The sequence below is a fragment of the Panthera tigris genome, chromosome E2, assembly GCF_018350195.1.
Source record: "Panthera tigris isolate Pti1 chromosome E2, P.tigris_Pti1_mat1.1, whole genome shotgun sequence".
Lineage (NCBI taxonomy): Eukaryota > Metazoa > Chordata > Mammalia > Carnivora > Felidae > Panthera > Panthera tigris.
In genome coordinates this window covers 3,209,130-3,227,054 of record NC_056674.1, presented here as the reverse complement: position 1 = coordinate 3,227,054, position 17,925 = coordinate 3,209,130, and the positions used below count along the sequence as shown (strand labels likewise).

Sequence of the window (17,925 nt, the reverse complement as noted above, 5' to 3'; positions counted from 1 at the left end):
CAGCCAGGAGCCACCAGGGTGCCTAGGGATATTCACCCTGGTCCCAGTGGATTTTCTGCTTTCTTGTCCAACTGTCTGGCATCTAGGCCCCCTCTGTCCACCCCCACCCCCACCAGGATACCCTGTCCTAGGACCCCAGAGACTGTCTCGGGAGACCCAAGTACCCAAGTAGTCAGGTATCCAGACACAAGACTCAGCGTGAAAGTCTCTAGTGAATCCGCCCCAGACATCACCCCACCCTCTAGGATCTCCTAGCACCAGGCCCAGGAAGCAAGCCCCTATGCTCCTGGCTTCAGGAACCGGACAGACGCTGGAACACAGTGTGGACCTCCAGCCCTCTCTAAGAGACTCAACCATCCAAACACATTTTTTTTCGGGTGCAAAATTATGGGTCTCGCTTCTTCCCTAGGACATTTACCTCAGTGCTTAAACATCAGGAATCCAGCCCCACTCCCACCCCAATATTATTTCCAGACCCAGAAATCCACTATAGCAAGCATCCCTGGGGGAGAATAGTGATTTAATAAATTATGGGATAGAAGAAAAAGATATGTACACGCAGTGGGGTGCAGGGAAATCTCAGATCCTAGAAGACAGATTTGGTTTCTGGAATAAAAAATGGGATGGATCCTGTCTGCCTTTGCACCAGGGGTAGCTAGAGTTCCAGACGCGAATTTCTTCCTTCCCCAGAATCCAGCAGCCTAGGCCTCCAGCCTCCTCCTCCCTCGAAGAACTAGGAAAGCCTAACTCCCATCCCTCCTCCTCCAAGGGACCAGGAATCCAGGATACCCACTCCCACCTGCCCTCTGTCCTCCAGGGAAACAGTTTAGACACCCAGGCCTCCCCTCCTCCGGCAAGACTCAGGTGTCTGGGACCCCAGCCCTCTGCTCTCCCAGGGCTCCAGGAATCTGGGCTCAAGTGGAGATCCAGAGTCTGAGTCTCCACTGGGGTCTCAAGTCTCTTGTGGCTTAGACATGCTCATACAGCGGGTTCTCGTACGAAGCCCCTTTCTCTGCTGGGGCTAGGGGTGACTGCTGGAGACCCCGCAGGATGCACTGGTGCAGGAACACGTACTGGGCCTGGGGAGAAGCACGGGGCAGGGGGTGAGGGGTGCCCTTCTGAGCCTGGGCCTGCCTTCCCCCCAGGCCCCACCCCCACCCCCCTGTGCCCTCGGGAACCCCATCACCTCAGTCTGTAGCATGAGAGGCCTGCTCTCCCTCATCTTCCGCACGTAGCTGAAGGCTCCCACAAAACGCTCATGCTCCAGCTGCCGCAGCAGGACATCCAAGGCAATGAAGGTGCCTGTGCGGCCCACGCCAGCACTAGGCAGGAACAAGAAGGGGTCAGATCACAGGAAGGGGGAGTCTTGGCTGATTGGAGGGATCTATTTTTGGAGCATCCGGGATCAGAGTATATTATTCAGCAAGATAGCATTCTGGGGGGATACCGTGTAAGTGGTAAAAGCCACTGTGTGTGACTCTGCCTGGAGCTCCTTCTGTCTGCCCGGCCCTGCCTCCAATGCCCTACGCGCCCTTGTCACTTTTCCCAAGCCTGAGAAGTAGGAGCTAACAGCACGCCCATTTTACAGATGGAGAAATGGAGGCTGAGCACAGTGAGGTCGCTTGTCTGTCCCAGGTCACTCTGGAGTTCACACACAAGAAAAAGGAACTCCCAAGCTGACCATTCAAAAATATTTTTTAAACATAAACCCATTTTAAAGTAAACAGTTCAGTGCCATTTAGTATATTCGCGATGTTGTGTGACCACCACATCTAATTAGTTCCCAGACACTTTCGTCCCCCCAGAAGGAGACCCTGTACCCGCTAAGCAGTCGCTCCCCACTCTCCGCTCTCCCCAGCCCCTGGTGACCATCAATCTGGCTCTGTGGGCTTACCTATTCTGGACATCTCCCATAAACGGGATCCTACTACATGTGACCTGTCGTGTCTGTCTCATTTCACTCAGCACCGTGTTATCAAGGTTCTTCCACATGGTGGAATGAACCAGTGCTTCGATCCTTTTTCCGGTTCAAGTCAATCGTCTAAACCATTACGCAGGAGTCCCTTCTGTGCTTGGGGGAGGGGATGACCCTCTGCTGGGGACACCTCCAGGGGGTGCTATCCTGGGACAGGGCGGGTGTTAGGACACGGTTCAGCAGAGAATGTAAGAGTGCCACCACAGGCATCAGCTTGACCCCTTACGCCTTGAACCCAAGACGTACGCTTTCTGACTGGGTTTCCCCAGCGCTGTAATGGGGAGGAAACCCTTTCGGTCATGAGGTTGCCCTGAGGACCAGCAAGACCGTGACTGTGGAGTTTCCATCACGTCACTGGCGGTACGTGCTCCCTGAATGCGACTGTCACTGTAACCAGAGCTTCCATTTCAGAGGCTGTCGGCCACTCTGGAGCAAGCCCCTTTTCGTGCCCCCCCCCCGCCCATAACCTCCTCTACAGTCTTCAGTATCGACGACAGGAGAGTGATGGGCAGGATGAGGTTCCCAGCGTGCACTGGAGGTGTTTCAAATGTTTCTCAAAACCTTTGACTGTTTCTCTCTCCTGCCCCTCACCCCTTCCTCCCTTCTCTCCATCAACGCATTCCCCTCTTCCTCTCTTCCATCTCCTGTAGAAGGTTCTGGCTCCTGAAACTGGCAGGGGCCGTTCTCTTAGAGCCAGCGGGTCCTCACCTGCAGTGCACAATGGGGGGGCCTCCCTCCACGGTCTGGTCCAGCCACTGCCGGACCATCTTCCGGAAGGCCAGCAAGGGGTCTGGGGAGTGGGGGACGCCGTGGTCTGGCCAGGTCATGTAGTGGAACTGACGTACACGTAGTGTCTTCTGCTCTTGGATCTAGAGAGAGGGAGGGGAGGCTGGGGAGGGAGCGCTCAGCACCCCAGGGTGGGCTGGTTTCTGACTGGTGGGGGGCATCCCTGGGCACACTGTGGTCCCCTGAGACGGTGACGGAAGTCTAGGCTTCAGGAGGGGTTCTGAGGAGTCGACTGCCCAGATAGTTCTGGGGGAGGGAGCGAGGGTCGGGGTGGGGCTGGCAGGGTGGAGCAGACTTACGTGCCGGACCCTCAGGTCTCGTACCGTCCAGTTCTCCAGCACCTTCTCCCCCTCCAGGGCCACTTGTAGGTGCCCATATGTGCATGGCTGGGTGTCTAGAGGCCAGTAGTACTCACACTTCACCTGGGGGACGACTGAGAGGTCAGAGAACCTGTCCTGAGGCCCATCTACACCGGGGCTCTTGTACTCAGTGCCTGGTGATGAGGCAAGACCTACAGGCAGCCAGGTGTAGATTCATCCCAGCCAGGAGGACCCCTCCTTCTCAAGGCCACTGGGTTATATGGACCAATGGATGGGCTGAGGGTACTGGAGGAGGTTGGGGTCACATGGGAGGTCAAGGCTCAACACCTAGACCCTGCGGATCCCTCACCCGGCCGGACTCCACACAGTTGGTCAGCATGACCAGGGTGCGGCTCTGCTGCTCCCACACCAGGCGCCAGAAGTCAGCCACCGTCTGGGGCAGGGGGCCCTGGGCTGCAATGAATTCGCGGGGGCCCCAGAGACCCTGATGGGAGAAAACAGGCAAGTCACAACCCCCTCCAGTCCTTCTCTGCTCAGCTTTGCTCAACGCCCTCCCGGTTCGCAGCCACAACCTTACAGGTATGAAGCTGGCGTTGATGTAGTCGGATCCTGGTTCCTCCTGGTGGGGCTTCAGGGACACCCGGGACCAGTCGTCTAGAGGAAGAGGCCAGCATTAGTGAAGCAGAGACAGGCGTGGGAGACCCAGGAAGGTATGGAGACAAGACTGAGACCCAGGGACAGAGGTCACGCTGAGGGCACACAGGCTCTGGGAGCCCTAAGAAGGGTGGATTGACCTCAGCAGGGAGGAATGGGCCGGGTGCCCCCCTCACAGGGGGTAAGAGCTTTGTGTCCCATAGGGAATAAGGGAAGGGGCCAGGGATGGGGTATTGACAAAGTCACGGCCAGGGGTAAAGTCAGCAGAGGCCTTAAGACTCACAGGGCAGCACGTTTCGGTAACGGTTCTTGGCACTGTTTTCGAGAGCTGAGGCCACCATTTGCGACTGCTTGGTGCCCTCCAGAGCCAATCGCTGCGGGCAGAGGCAGAGAGAGAGGGGGCGAGCATGGACCCTGGAGTCTCTCCATCTTCCCGGAGGACACCCCCGTTCAGCACCGCCCCACTCACCCCCGCGCCCTGGAATTCTGTAGCACCCACAGAAACGTGTACCATCACCCCGCAGGGCATTGGGGAGGCTTGGGGGACAGCGGGGACCAGAGAGATAGGCGACAGAAGACACAACACGGGGAAGCCAACGTGTTTCTTTAGGGCTGACCCGAGGGCCCGTAACGGTGTCACAGGCGAAAACATAATTGTGCCTGAATTTTTTTGCATAAGCAAAGAAAGGTGTGGCAAGGTCTGGGGTGGGCACGTGGGGCTCAGCTCAGCCCCTCGCTTGTCACCACACCTGGTACTCCATTGCGAAGCCGCCATTGGCATCCCTCTCGTTCTTCCTCACGTGGGCAGCAAAGTCTTGTGCCGGGATGTTCTCCAGGAGGCTGTGGGAAAAGGGCAGAGTTTAACTTCCCTTGGCCATGTGATCTTGGGATAAAAGAAAGGGCTTTTTTTTTTTTAAGTTTATTTTTATCTATTTTGACAGGCAGAGAGCAAGCAGGGGAGGGGCAGAGAGAGAGACAGAAGCCCAAGCAGGCTCTGAGCTGTCAGCAGAGTCCACCGTGGGGCTGGAACTCACAAACCGTGAGATCATGACCTGAGCTGAAGTCACTGAGCCACCCAGACACCCCTGGGCCTTTTTTTTTGGGGGGGGGTGTCGCTCTTTATTTCTTTTGACCCCCTTCTCCCAACTCAACTACCCTCCACCCTCTGCCTCGGGCAACCAATATCTGTTCTCAGGATCTATCAATTCAGTGTTTTAAATTTTTTTCAAATATGGGGCACTTGGGTAGCTCAGTCAGTTAAGCATCAGACTTAACTTCGTCAGACTTGATTTCGGCTCAGGTCATGATCTCCCAGTTCAGGAGATCGAGCCCCGCTGACAGTACAGAGCCTGCTTGGGATTCTCTCTCTCACCCCTCTCTCTCTGCCCCTGCCCTGCTCACTCTCTCTGTGTGTGGACACAGGCCACATCATGGGTGAACCTGGGGAACATTATGCTAGCTCAGATAAGCCAGTCACAGAAGGACCAATACTGTGTGAATCCACCTCTGTGAGGTCCCTAGGGGAGTCAAATCCACAGAGACAGAGAGTAGACCGGGCGGGGCACCAGGGGCTGATGGAGGCGGAGGGGGGATCCTGTTCAATGGGGACAGAGTCTGGGTTTTGCAAGATGAAAAAGTTCTGGAGACAGACGGTGGGGACAGCTGCACAACAGTGGGGGCGCCTGGGTAGCTACGTCATTTCAGCGTGAGCTCGTGAGTTCGAGTCTCGCTTCAGGCTCTGTGCTGACGGCTCAGAGCCCGGAGCCTGCTTCCGATTCTGTGTCTCCCTCTCTCTCTGCCCCTCCCCTGCTGGCTGTCTCTCTCTCAAAAATAAATAAACATTAAACATTTTTTTTCTTAAATTCTTTGACCTCACGCAGCTCCAGCTCCTTCTTGCTTGTCCTCTTGTAAGACAGCTTCATAAACACGGTCTTGACCCAGTTCGGAGGCCGGGGGCTAGAGGCCAGTCCGGCCCCCTTCTTGAGCAGTGGTCAAGCCCACACGCCCACCACCTCGTGCATGTGGCTCTCACACACTGAGCCACTATGCACCTGCCCTCAGCCCTCAGGGCCGGGTGCCTGACAACCAGAGGCAGCCCTTACACCCCGGAGCTCACCCAAATCATTGCACTGGGCTCGAGCTACCCATTCCTTCCCACGGAAACCATAACTAAGGCTCTTGCCCACCATTGTCCCCACCTCCCCTGCCTCCCGACTGAGCCTGTGTGACTTACTGAGGACTCCCCTCTTGGGATCTGTTGCCTTTATCACACCTAAGCAACAACAAAGCCTGTTAACACAGCCCGTGCACGTTTAAACTGCTCACACACACCAGTTTTCTCTGCTTCTTTTCTCCACATCACCAATGCCTGGTGTCTGCAGCACCACTCCACAGGGGAGTGACCCCTTTCCCCAAAGTCCCCCTATCCTATTTGCCTCCTTACCTCCAATTCTTTTTTTTTTTAATTTTTTTAATGTTTATTTATTTTTGAGAGAGAGAGACAGAGCGTGAGCGGGGGAGGAGCAGAGTGAGAGGGAGACACAGAATCGGAAGCAGGCTCCAGGCTCCGAGCTGTCAGCACAGAGTCCGACGCGGGGCTCGAACCCTCGAACTGGGAGATCATGACCTGAGCCGAAGTCGGACGGACGCTCAACCCACTGAGGCACCCAGGTGCCCCTCCTTATCTCCAATTCTAAGGGTCTCCTCTCAGTCCATCCTTGGAGGGATGGCTCAGCAGCATTTAGTGCTGCTCCTGTCTTCTTCCTGGACCCGCTTCCCTCACGTGACACTCTGGTGCCACTCTGCTCAGTCGCCAAGATACCCAACATTCTCTAAACGCTCCAAGCATGCTCCTGCCCCAGGGCCTTTGCACCTGCTGGTCCCTCTTCCTGGAACACCATTTCCCAAGATGTGCACATGAGTCTGTGCACAAATGACTTCCTCTTAGTCATCTTCTTGGTATGGCTTTACCTGGACAATTTTCTCCAATTTTCTCTAATTTTAACACCCTATCTTAAATATTCTTCTACCTTTTCTGGGGCGCCTGGGTGGCTCAGGAGGTTAAGTGTCCAACTCTTGCTTTCAGCTCAGGTCACGATCTCACGGTTGGGAGACAGAACCCCACGTTGGGCTCTGTGCTGGGCATGAAACCTGCTTAAGATTCTCTCTCTCACTCTCACTCTCTCGCTCTCTCTGCCCCTCCCCCGCTTGCACTCTCTCTCAAAAACAAAAGGAAAAAATAATAAAACAAAATAGGCTTCTACCTTTTCTATCGCCACTTCTTGCTCTACTGCCTCCTGTATCACAATCTCTATTATCTTGTTTATTAATGATTTTTTGTGCTCGAATGTAAGCTTCACGAAGGCAGGAATCTTTGTTTCTCTCACGGTGTCCTCTGTGCCTAGAACAGTGCCTGACACATGATACACGTGCTGAGTGAATCTTTTGTTGGATGAACATAATCCCAGAGCTGGAGTTGGTTCCAGAGCCCTCGGCCCAGGCTGGAGGGGGGTGATGAAAGGCTTGTGATCCTTGGGGCAGAGAGCATTGCGTGTCAGGGTGCGCTGAGCCCACCCGTTGACCTATCCGGTGACCAGCAAGCACCCCTCGATTTGACCTGACACTGCTTCTTCCAGATACTTCTCCAACACTTTCTGCTTACCTGGAGCCCAGAACCTTGGGTGCCGGTTTCCTCTGGCTCTTCTTGTGCCTGGGAAAGAGACATTGGAACAGAAGGCTTGGGGGGGGGGGTCAGGCCGGAACAGGGATCCTCACCCTCTCCCTGCCACCCCGTCCCCACCCGAAGATGGTCAGTCAGCCCTGTGACGAGTCCCACCTCTTCTTCAGGAAGAAAATCAGCAGGCCCACCAGGATGAGAAACAGGACCACACCGACAATGGCTCCAGCGACAACCCCTGGGTTAGGAAGTATGGGGACCGTTGGAGTTGGCCTCTTCCACTGGCAACCTGTCTCTCCTACCTCTGTCCTCACCCAGACTGTGACCAGAGGGCTGACAGGGCAGATGCGAGGGCAGAGAAAGGAGAGGAGAAAGCCTCTGGATAGAGCCCCACCTCCCACCCAACTTTCCCGAAGAGCCTGGTCCAAAGGTATCATTTGCTCAGGTAACCTGGCTGCCAGAGTGCCTCTTCCCCTCCTTGGCCCAGATTAATGATTCTCGGCGTGGGCGATTCTGTCACCGATGTCTGGGGACATTCTGGGTTGGCACCATGGGAGTGGTGTCGCACTGGCATCCAGCAGGCGGGGGTCAGGGGCACTGCTCAACATCCTACAATGTACAGGATGGCCCCCACAGCAAAGAACGATCCATCCCCAAATGTCAGTAGGGTCAAGATTGAGAAACCACATTGATGGCATTGATGCCTCCCGCCAGAACAGAGGTTCGTGTTCTCAGAGGTTCTGTTTGCTAGCAGAAGGGCACCCCTGCAGTGGTGGTGCCCACGGTCTTGGCCCCAGGCTCTAATGGGCACAGATCCCTCAGGGTCTGTCCTTAGATACCTGGTCTTGGAGCAGACTCCAGCCCACAGCCTGCCTCCATCAGCTGTCGTGGCCCCAGGATGCAGCTTCCCAACAGCCCTGGTTACGAGGACCTGTCAACAGGCTCTAGAAGGGTCTCACACAGCCCATTCCCCTAATGGACCTGGTCCCCATGAATTGGACACGGGCATCTTTCCTCTCCCTTCCAGAGACCCTCTTTGCTGCTAAGCAAGAGACGTTCCTGGGCAGCAGGAACCAGAGAAGCCCAGTTGGGCATCTATTTATCATCGCTCCAACCTGCCATCTCAGAGACGCAATCTTATAAGAGGTCCTGATTCATAGAAGGTGACAGATGGGGCCCAGTGAAGCTTATGGCCACCATCAAAGGTATATGATCAGAGTTTTACTAAGTATGAGGCCCAAACCTCTCCCAAATACGCCACCGATGAGTGGAAAATGGTGCAGTCGTGTTGGGGAAAGAAAGTTTGGCACTTCTCCAGAAGATAAACACAGAGTTAAGTACTTGATCCCACAACTCCACTCCTGGAGATATACCCAAGAGAAAGAAAGTTCCTTTCTGCACAGGAATGGGTACATGAATGTCCATAGCACCATTACTCGTAATAGCCAAAGAGTGGAGACCACCCAACGGACCCATCCACAGACGAACGGATAAACGAAATGTGGTCTCTGCGTATGGTGGAATATTATTTAACATTAAAAAGCAATGAAGCACCGATACGTGCTACAACATTGATGGACCTTAGAGACGGTACAGCAGGTGAGAGAAGCCGGCCACCAAAGACTGATGATATACATCACAGAAGGATGATGATATTTTTAGGAGACGTCCAGAACAAGCAAATCTACAGAGACAGAAGATAAATTTGAGATTACCGAGGCCAGGCTGGTGGGGAAGTGAGGGAATTAGGGGCTGATGGTGTAAGGAGGTGATTTTTCTTTAGTGAGTAATGAAAATAGTGTAAGAGTGATGGGTTGGCCAAGTCCTGTGGGTGTAGTGAAGCCATTAGCTGTACACTGTCAGTGGGTGAATTGTATGGTATGTGAATTATATCTCAAGAGAGCGGTTTTGAAGAAAGCAGCAAAGAAAGCAAACAGGGAAACACAAAGGACCCCTTGTGTAGGTAAGGCTCCTTCACAACAGAGCCCGATGGGATCTAGAGAGCCTTTCACCGTAGCTCTGTCCCCGTGGGGATCTGCTCACCTGCATTCTCCGTGTGGCAGGTCACAGGGGCAGACGGGGCCCTCATTCCATCCCAGATGGTGGTGACGGTGGCTGGGTAAGACTGAGCTGGCTGGAGATCCCACACAGACACGCCCCTCCCACAGGACGATCCATTCTGGCAGTCCCGCTGTCCACCCACCTGCAACTCAAAGGCCTCGTAGCCTCCCACGGGGCAGGACCAGGTCAAGATGACCCCGTGGCCCCCAGAGGTGCTGATGCAGGAGGTGATGGTGACTGGGCTCGGGGCTGGGTGGAGGGGACAGGAGGAGTCAGTAGGAGCCATAAGGGTGCCTTTCCATCTCCCCACCCTACCCCCACTTCCCACCGCTGGTGCCAATTCTCTGAGAACTAGCACATCCTTTCCCTCCCAAAACCAAAACACCTCTCTTCAGCTCTCATTTTCTGTCCTCCCCCAATGGACACGCAACAGATCCCTTCGGACTACCACTCCCATGAGCCCTTGGGCTCTCTGTATCACTGCAGCTTAGCAAGGCATGACCCCATGGCCTGATGGGATTTGGAGTCCACTCTTCCCATTGCCCCCGGACCCCACCTCAGCTCCCACCAGGTAGAAGGGGGCCCATGTCACCTGTGGATGCAAGGAGGCTCTGCGCATAACTGGTCACGTTGTTCCTGTCTGCCCACACCCTGAAGGTGTACAGAGTCCCGGGTTCCAGGGTCTGCACCTCATACCAACTGTCATTGGTCCTGCCTGTGTGGTTGGTCTGATGTCCCTGGGGGTCTTGCTGTCCCTGGGGATATCCCCCAGGGGTCCACTGGACCCAGTACATGTAGAGCTGAGAGTGAGGGTCTGTGGGGACCTTCCACCGCAGGATGATTGAGTTGTTCGTCTGGTTTTCCTTGTGTAGATCCATGACTGTGTTGGGAGCTGAGGAGAGAGGACAGGAGGTCAAGGGGGCGGGTGTATCCTCAAGGACCCTCCCGTCTGAGCCTGCCCACCTCCCCGACCCCTCAGTCACCAGACGAGTCCACTTGCTAAGAAGAGTGAACCGCAGAAAAGAGGCCAGGTGGGGACCAGGATCACCGGGGCCCTCTCTGTCCTGAGTCTATCGCCCTGGGTCCTACGCATCACCTTTTTCAGGTGAGCAGACCGAGGCAGGGTCCTTCCTTACTTCCAGGCCCTTCTTTCTTTCTTTTTTTTTTTTTTTAATTTTTTTTAACGTTTTATTTATTTTTGAGACAGAGCATGAACGGGGCAGGGGCACAGAGAGAGGGAGACACAGATTCAGAAGCAGGCTCCAGGCTCTGAGCCATGAGGCCAGAGCCCGACGCGGGGCTCGAACTCACGGACCGCGAGATCGTGACCTGAGCTGAAGTCGGACGCTTAACCGACTGAGCCACCCAGGCGCCCCCAGGCCCTTCTTTCTTGACGGAGCTGTTGTCTTTAGTCTTCTTAGCCCAAATAGCCGAAGACTAAACAGTTCCAGGCTTCATGCATACACAGTGAACCTAGTTCCTGGGGGTAATTTTGGCTCCTGTCACACTTGGAACCCTTCACATATAGGCTGAGAGCTGGGTTGCTTGGGGTTCAGCTAGTATACTGGGATGAGCTGTGCCCTTCTGTCTTCTGGCTTTGTTGGTTCCTGAGGGGTGGTGCTGGATGGTCAGGGGCTCTCTTCATCCCCAAAGACAGACCTCGCAATTAGAAAGTTCTGGCTGCAGAGGACGGACTCTTCCTAGAAGGCAGACTTACAGGCTCAAGGTTCTATGAGGCTAGATGGGGTCACCAAGTCTCCCCAACCCTCTCTCTCTCCCATTCCAATAGTACTGGCTCTGTCTAGAACTAGCGCGAGTCTCACCAGTGGCTCCAGTGAGTGTCTGGTTGTCACTGCTGACCTCATTCCTCTCTGCCCAGACGGTGACGATGTACAAGCTCCCAGCTTCCAGTTCTGTTAGTATGATCCCGGTATCTGTGGTGTTCCGGATGCTAATGGCGCTGGTGCTCTCCTTGACCCATGAGACCCCGTAGGTGTAGAGAGGATGATCTGGGTCCTGGGGAGCTGTCCAGCTCAAGGTGATGGAGCTGTTGGTCTGCTTCTGCACACTGAGGCTCATCACTGCGTTGGGGACTGGCAGAAGGAACAGAGGGTCAGAATATCCTCTCCCTGGTCCACGAGAATCCAAAACACACGGACGGACCTCCTCCTGGGGCAGCCAGTCTTGTTAAAGAGCATTTCTAGACATGGAACCTGGGGGTAGGGACGGGACACCTGCAGCCTTATGCTCAGCCGCAGACTCCCAGACAGGCCGGTCCCCAGAAAAGGCCACCTCTCTCCTGTGGACTCAGGATTTGGGCACTGCTCGGCAAGACTGTAAAGACGGTGGCTGCATCCCAGAACCCAAAGGTGGTGCTCTCTTTGCTGGTTCTTCAGCTCTCACCAAAAGAGAGAGTGGGCATTGATGTTTGTCATTGGGGGGCTTACTGGGGTTCTTGTCTGGAACCAGCACAGAATTCATTCTTTTCTGCCCACACAGAGAGAATTTATACAAGGTCCCAGTTTTGGGTCCCTCTACCGTGAAACTGAAGTTTTGGATAAGTGTTGGGTCTCAATTCTGTCTCCCTCTCCAGTTCACTGGACCCAATAAGTGTAGTCCCAAAGGCCAGGGCCCAGGGGGCACCTCCCAATCTGGCTGATGGAGTTGGTGGCCTGAGCTTCCATTCTCAAGACCGTGATACAGTTGGGAACCAGGAGAAGAAGAGTCGGAGGGTCAGAGTGTCCACATTCCATGGTACCTAATGTCCCCACAGTTGAGGCAACATGCCTGTGCTCCCTACACAGTCCTGGTGGCTAAGGAGAGACACCCCCTAGTCTCAATGTCTATATTCTAGAGGGTCCCAGACCCTGACTGATCCCAGCTCAGAACCTGTGATGTTCTTTCTTCAAATCCTGGTCAACGTGACCCAAAGAGATGCTCAAAAATAAATAAACGTTTTTTTATTTATTTTTATTTAAAAAAATTTTTTTTGTAACGTTTATTTATTTTTGAGACAGAGAGAGACAGAGCATGAACGGGGGAGGGTCAGAGAGAGGGAGACACAGAATCTGAAACAGGCTCCAGGCTCCGAGCTGTCAGCACAGAGCCCGACGCGGGGCTCGAACTCACGGACCGCGAGATCACGACCTGAGCGAAGTCGGCCGCTCAACCGACTGAGCCACCCAGGTGCCCCTAAATAAACGTTTTTTAAAGGGGAGAGAGAGAGAACTGCAGCAGGTGGCACTCACCTGTGGTGGCGTTGCAAACTGTCGCGGAGCTGACGACTCCATTTTTCTCTGCCCACACGGCAAATCCATACAAGGACCCGGGTTGCAGTCCGCCCACCACGAAGCTGGTGTTGGTTGTGTTCTGCGTCTCACTCCCAGTCCACTGGATCCAGTAGACGTAGTTCTGAAAGTCAGGGTCATCTGGCTCCTCCCAGATCAGGGTGACGGAGCTGGTGGTCTGAGCCTCTACCTTCAAGTTCCTGACGGGATAGGGGTCTGAAAAATTAGGGAAAGGGGTCCGGTGTCAGCAAGGGAGCTAGATCAGGGGTACAGTCAGTGGACATTTTTAGCCCTCAAAGTCTCCAGTCCTGCCTCGACTACTGGTCCCAGGAGAGGTAAGGCGTGTGGTCTAGACCAGCGCTTGTCCAACTTCAGTGTGCGTACATAACACTGGGGATCTCGTTAAGATTCGGGTTCTCGTTCGGTGGGTCTGAGACGAGACCCAGACTCTGCATCTCCAGCCAGTTCTCGGCACACGCCGGCAGTGCCCACCCACGGACCAGAGTTTGAGTAGCAAGGGTCTAGACCAGCAGTTTCCAACAGAACTGCTGCAAAGATGGAAATGCTCTCCCAAGGCCCAGTATAAGAGACGCTATCCCAGGGGGATACGGAGGGGGACTGGGACCCCCTCATCTGAGCTCTTGAGCACGTAAAACATGAAACTGGATTTTCCATTTTAGTGAACTGAATTTTAAATAGCCCCACGGGGGGCGCCTGGGTGGCTCAGTCGGTTGAGCGGCGGACTTCAGCTCAGGTCCCCATCTCGCGGTCCGTGAGTTCGAGCCCCGCGTCGGGCTCTGTGCTGACAGCTCAGAGCCTAGAGCCTGTTTCAGATTCTGTGTCTCCCTCTCTCTGACCCTCCCCCGTTCATGCTCTGTCTCTCTCTGTCTCAAAAATAAATAAACGTTACAAAAAAAAATTAAATAGCCCCACGGGGGTGACCAGGGGAGGGGCTCTAGGCCAGAGCGGCTCTAGAGCGAGGAAACTGTCCACGTCAGGATGATGGAGCTGACGATCGGAGTTTGCATCGTCAAGACCAGACATGGTTGAGAACCAGGAGAAGAGTCAGAGGGTCAGGGTGTCCACGTTCCATGGTGCACACAGGGAGGCCAGATTTGTCGGCGATCCTATGGGTTCTCAACCATCTCCTACCACCCTCCTCAAGCAGAACAAAAGGGAACGAAACAGGGGGCGGGACCTGAGGAACCTTCGAGGGTCTTCCTGGAGCCAGGAACCTTGTTCTTCTCTGCCCGAACAGAAAGTTCATATGAGGACAGTGACTGAAGTCCTGCCCCACTCCCCACTTTGTAACTGGTGACGGTCCTGTTTTGGGTCTCACTTTTGTCACTGTCTCCGTGCCACTGGACCCAGTCAGCAGGTGCATCTCTGAGGCTCTGGGTCCTTGGGGACCTCCCGGTGCAGGGTGATAGAGCTGTTGGTCCAAGTCTCCCCCCTCAGGTTTCTCACAGGGCTGGGGGGCTGAAAGCTGGGACTGTGCGGGGTCGGGAGGGGTCCTAAGCTCTGTGTGACCGCTGAGCCCTTGCAGTGCACCTGCTCCTGCTCCAACAACGTGATATCGGTGCAAAATACACACTGTGCTTTGAGGAGCGGGTATGAAGTTAAGAAAATATCTTGGGGCGCCCGGGGGGCTCAGTCGGTTGAGCGTCCGACTTCGGCTCAGGTCATGATCTCACAGTTCTTGAGTTCAAGCCCTGCATCGGACTGTGTGCTGACAGCTCAGAGCCTGGAGCCTGCTTCCGATTCTGTATCTCCCTCTCTCTCTGCCCCTCCTCAACTCGTTCTGTCTGTCTCTCTCTCTCTCTCTCTCTCTCTCAAGAAATAAACATTTAAAAAATGTAAACTATCTTCTGGTTCTTATATATGTCGATTACACTTCAAAATGATAATATTGATAATATTTGGGGGCACGTGGCTGACTCAGTCAGTAGAGCACGCGACTCTTGATCTCAGGGGTGTGGGTTCGAGCCCCAGGTTGCTCGTGGAGGCTGCTTTTGAAAATGGATAAGCCTGGGTGACTCAGTCAGTTAAGCATCTGACTCTTGATTTTGGCTCAGGTCATGATCTCATGGCTCGTGGGCTCGAGCCCCATGTCGATCTCTGTACTGACAGTGGGGAGGCTTCTTGGGATTCTCTTTCTCTCTCTCTCTCTCTAACCCTCCCCAACTTGCTCGCACATGTGCTCTCTCTCTCTCTCTCTCAAAATAATTAAATAAACTTTAAAAAATGATAATATTTTGGATCTATTGAGCGAAATAAATTCTCACTTTATAATTGATTTCACGTTTCATTTTACTACTTTTAAATTTCTTTGTCTTTTTAAGTAATCTCTACACCTCATGTGGGGCTCAAACCCACAACCTGGAGATCAAGAGTCACATGCTCTTGATCTGAGCCAGCCAGGCACCCATCTTTTTACTTATTTTTAAAGTGGTTGAGGGGCGCCTGGGTGGCGCAGTCGGTTAAGCGTCCGACTTCAGCCAGGTCACGATCTCGCGGTCCGTGAGTTCGAGCCCCACGTCAGGCTCTGGGCTGATGGCTCGGAGCCTGGAGCCTGTTTCCGATTCTGTGTCTCCCTCTCTCTCTGCCCCTCCCCCGTTCATTCTCTGTCTCTCTCTGTCCCAAAAATAAATAAAAAATGTTGAAAAAAAAATTAAAAAAAAAAAAGTGGTTGACATTGGGGCACCTGGGTGGCTCGGTCGGTTAAGCGTCCGGCTTCCCCTCAGGTCGTGATCTCGCGGTTCGGTTCGTGAGTGGGAGCCTGGCTTTGGGCTCTGTGCTGACAGCTCAGAGCCTGAAGCTGCTTCGGATTCTGTGTCTCCCTCTCTCTCTGCCCCTCTCTTGCTCATGCTCTGTCTGTCTCTCTCTCTCTTTCAATAAATAAACAAACAAACATTAAAGTGGTTGATCGAAAACTTAAATTTACACATTTGCTTCCGTTCAATTTCTCTTGGGCGACAGAACCTGCCATGTCCTTGTCGCTGCCGGCCACCTTTTGGGAAAAGCAGAAGTCAAGAACATGGCCATGACTGCCTCTCACCTGTGCTGGTTTGCAGAGTCTGCTTGGAGCTGTTGGTCTCATCCTGCTCCACCCCCACGGAAGACTCATGCGGAGACCTGGGCCCAAGTCCGTCCACCGTGAAACTGGTGTCGGTCGTGCGCGGGGCCTCGGTTCCGCCATCCCGTCCGGTCCACAGGCCCCAGGGGGTGTGGTGCCTCCGGTCCAGGCCACGGGGCGTCTGCCACTGCAGGGTGATGGAGCTGGGGGTCCGGGCCTCTGCAGTCAGGTTCTTGCCGGGGCTGGGGGCTGAGGATCAGGAAGGAGGGCCCGGGGTGAGCACAGGAGGTCAGTACTGGGCCTTCCACGACGCCCAGCGCTTGTCTGAGTCCAGAAAGGACCGTTTCCTTGAGTGCCGGCCATGGATCACCGTGCCCTCCGTGAGACCACCTCCCCACCCCAGAGCTCACACGGGTTTGGGTGCAACCTCTCCGTGTGGGCGGTAGACTCAGCAGGGGTCACTCACCAGCCGCCCTGGCCCCTGTCCAGCTGCACAGGCCCTGGGAGAACACAGAGGGGAGAGTCAGACTCTGAGCCTCGTCTCCCTTGACCCAGGGGAGACTGCAGGGCTGGTGGTAGGGGGGAGGGGGGAGGAGGAATCTGGCCAGCCACCCTCCTGTCCTCTGCCCTAACCCAAGTCACTGGGGCCTGAGGGAGAGGAGGGACACGGCCAGCTGTCTCCTCCCCCGAGGCTCTGCTCTAACAAAGGTCACTGCAACATCCATCTGTCTTTTCTTGGTGTGTGTGTGCTGCAGCCGGGAGTGTGGCAGGGGCGGGGCTCCAGGGACCCAGGAGTTAGGGTTGGCTCCGCTGATAAGGCCAGAGGATAATGGTTACACATTCAGAAAAATATGGCTCTGGAAGACGAGGGGCAGGAAGTTAATCAGCAAAGTGGTAATGGGGGAAGATACTGAGGTTGGGGACCAGGAGCCAGACACCTGGTCTGAGGGAGGAGGGGGCTGGGGGCCAGGGCTCCTGGGTCTGAGGGAGGAGGGGGCTGGGGGCCCAGACTCTGGGTCTGAGGGAGGAGGGAATGGGGTCAGGACTCCTAGGTCTGAGGGAGGAGGGGGCTGGGACCAGGACACCTGGGTCTGAGGGAGGAGGGGGCTGGGAGCCAGGACCCCAGGGGGGCCTGATTCCTGGGTCTGAGGGAGGATGGTCTGGAGTCTGGACTCCTGGGTCTGAGGGAGGAGGGCACTGGGAGCCTGGACCTCTGGGTCTGAGGGAGGAGGGGCTGGGGGCCAGGACTCCTGGGTCTGAGGGAGGAGGGGCTGGGGGCAGAACTCCAGGATCTGAGGGAGGAGGGGGCTGGGGGCAGAACTCCAGGATCTGAGGGAGGAGGGGGCTGGGAGCAGGACTCCTAGGTCTGAGGGAGGAGGCCTGAGGCCGGGACTCCTGGGTCTGAGGGAGGAGGGGCTGGGGCTGGGACCCCTGGGTCTGAGGGAGGAGGGTCTGGGGCCCGGACTCCTGGGTCTGAGGGAGGAGGCCTGGGGCCCAGACTCCTGGGTCTTTGAGGGCACGCCTGAGTCTTGCCAGAAAGCACAGTTCACTCTCACAGTGGACGGCAGTATCTGAGAGCCCAGGTGTGAGGCTCACTGACAAGCCGGAAGCCTGCTTCCTTCTCCGGGAAGCTCCTACTCCCTCAGGACCCCAGCTCCCCACCCCTGTCTGGGAGCACTCACCAACAGCACCAGGCTCCCCCAGGCCCCGAGGCTCCCTCCGGTCCCCATCATGTCTCCAGACACTGCCCAGGGACCCAGGTGTCCCAGCCCTGACCTTCCACCTGCTGGACTTTAAACGCGAGAATTTCCCCTTTCTGAGTCTCATGGTGGTGAAGCCACGGGCCAGGGTGGGAAGGGAGGAGGAGGAAGTGGAGGCTCCCGGCCCCGCCCCACCCCTCAGCCCTGGTCCTCACCTCTGCGCACTCCTGCGCGCCGGCCGGCCCCGCCTCTCCGGCCGTGGGGTCTCCCCTCCCGCATCCCCTCGCACTGCCCCACCCAAATCGCCTGGGTCAGGGCCCGCTTCCCCGCCAGCGCCGCTGCCGCCTCCATGAATGCACAGAGCAGGTCCCGAATGGTCAGGCGGGAGTC

General features: G+C 55.4%; 1 protein-coding gene across 3 annotated transcripts; it reads right to left on the bottom strand.

Moving 5' to 3' along the window:
• Positions 1–508: 508 nt before the first annotated feature.
• On the bottom strand, positions 509–17,712 carry PTPRH (protein tyrosine phosphatase receptor type H). 3 transcript variants are annotated; one of them, XM_015536902.2, is made up of 17 exons: positions 17,518–17,646; positions 16,302–16,335; positions 15,818–16,084; positions 12,721–12,975; positions 11,296–11,565; positions 10,065–10,364; positions 9,455–9,721; positions 7,571–7,649; positions 7,397–7,444; positions 4,485–4,575; positions 4,019–4,109; positions 3,659–3,735; positions 3,431–3,565; positions 3,061–3,183; positions 2,684–2,844; positions 1,187–1,322; positions 509–1,079 (listed from the first exon to the last, which is right to left on the bottom strand). In XM_015536902.2, exons 1-17 carry the CDS (start codon positions 17,566–17,568, stop codon positions 969–971), a joined length of 2,496 nt encoding a protein of 831 aa, XP_015392388.2. In that variant the 5' UTR covers positions 17,569–17,646; the 3' UTR covers positions 509–968. The 3 variants fall into 3 exon arrangements, with proteins under 3 accessions (XP_015392388.2, XP_042825632.1, XP_042825633.1); XM_042969698.1 differs by lacking the exon at positions 16,302–16,335 and having other exon boundaries at positions 17,518–17,712; XM_042969699.1 differs by lacking the exons at positions 509–1,079; positions 1,187–1,322; positions 2,684–2,844; positions 16,302–16,335 and having other exon boundaries at positions 3,094–3,183; positions 3,654–3,735; positions 17,518–17,712.
• Between the last annotated feature and the right edge of the window lie 213 nt (positions 17,713–17,925).

Bases quoted from the DNA above. Each gene is read 5' to 3' on its own strand.
- PTPRH (XM_042969698.1), bottom strand. From the start codon at position 17,662: ATGAGACTCAGAAAGGGGAAATTCTCGCGTTTAAAGTCCAGCAGGTGG. The intron at 11,566-12,720 runs GTGAGTGCCACC...TCCTTCTGCCAG, and splicing joins AGTTTGCAACGCCACCACAG to TCCCCAACGCAGTGATGAGC. The intron at 1,323-2,683 runs GTGAGGACCCGC...GTTCCTGCCTAG, and splicing joins CCCCCCATTGTGCACTGCAG to TGCTGGCGTGGGCCGCACAG.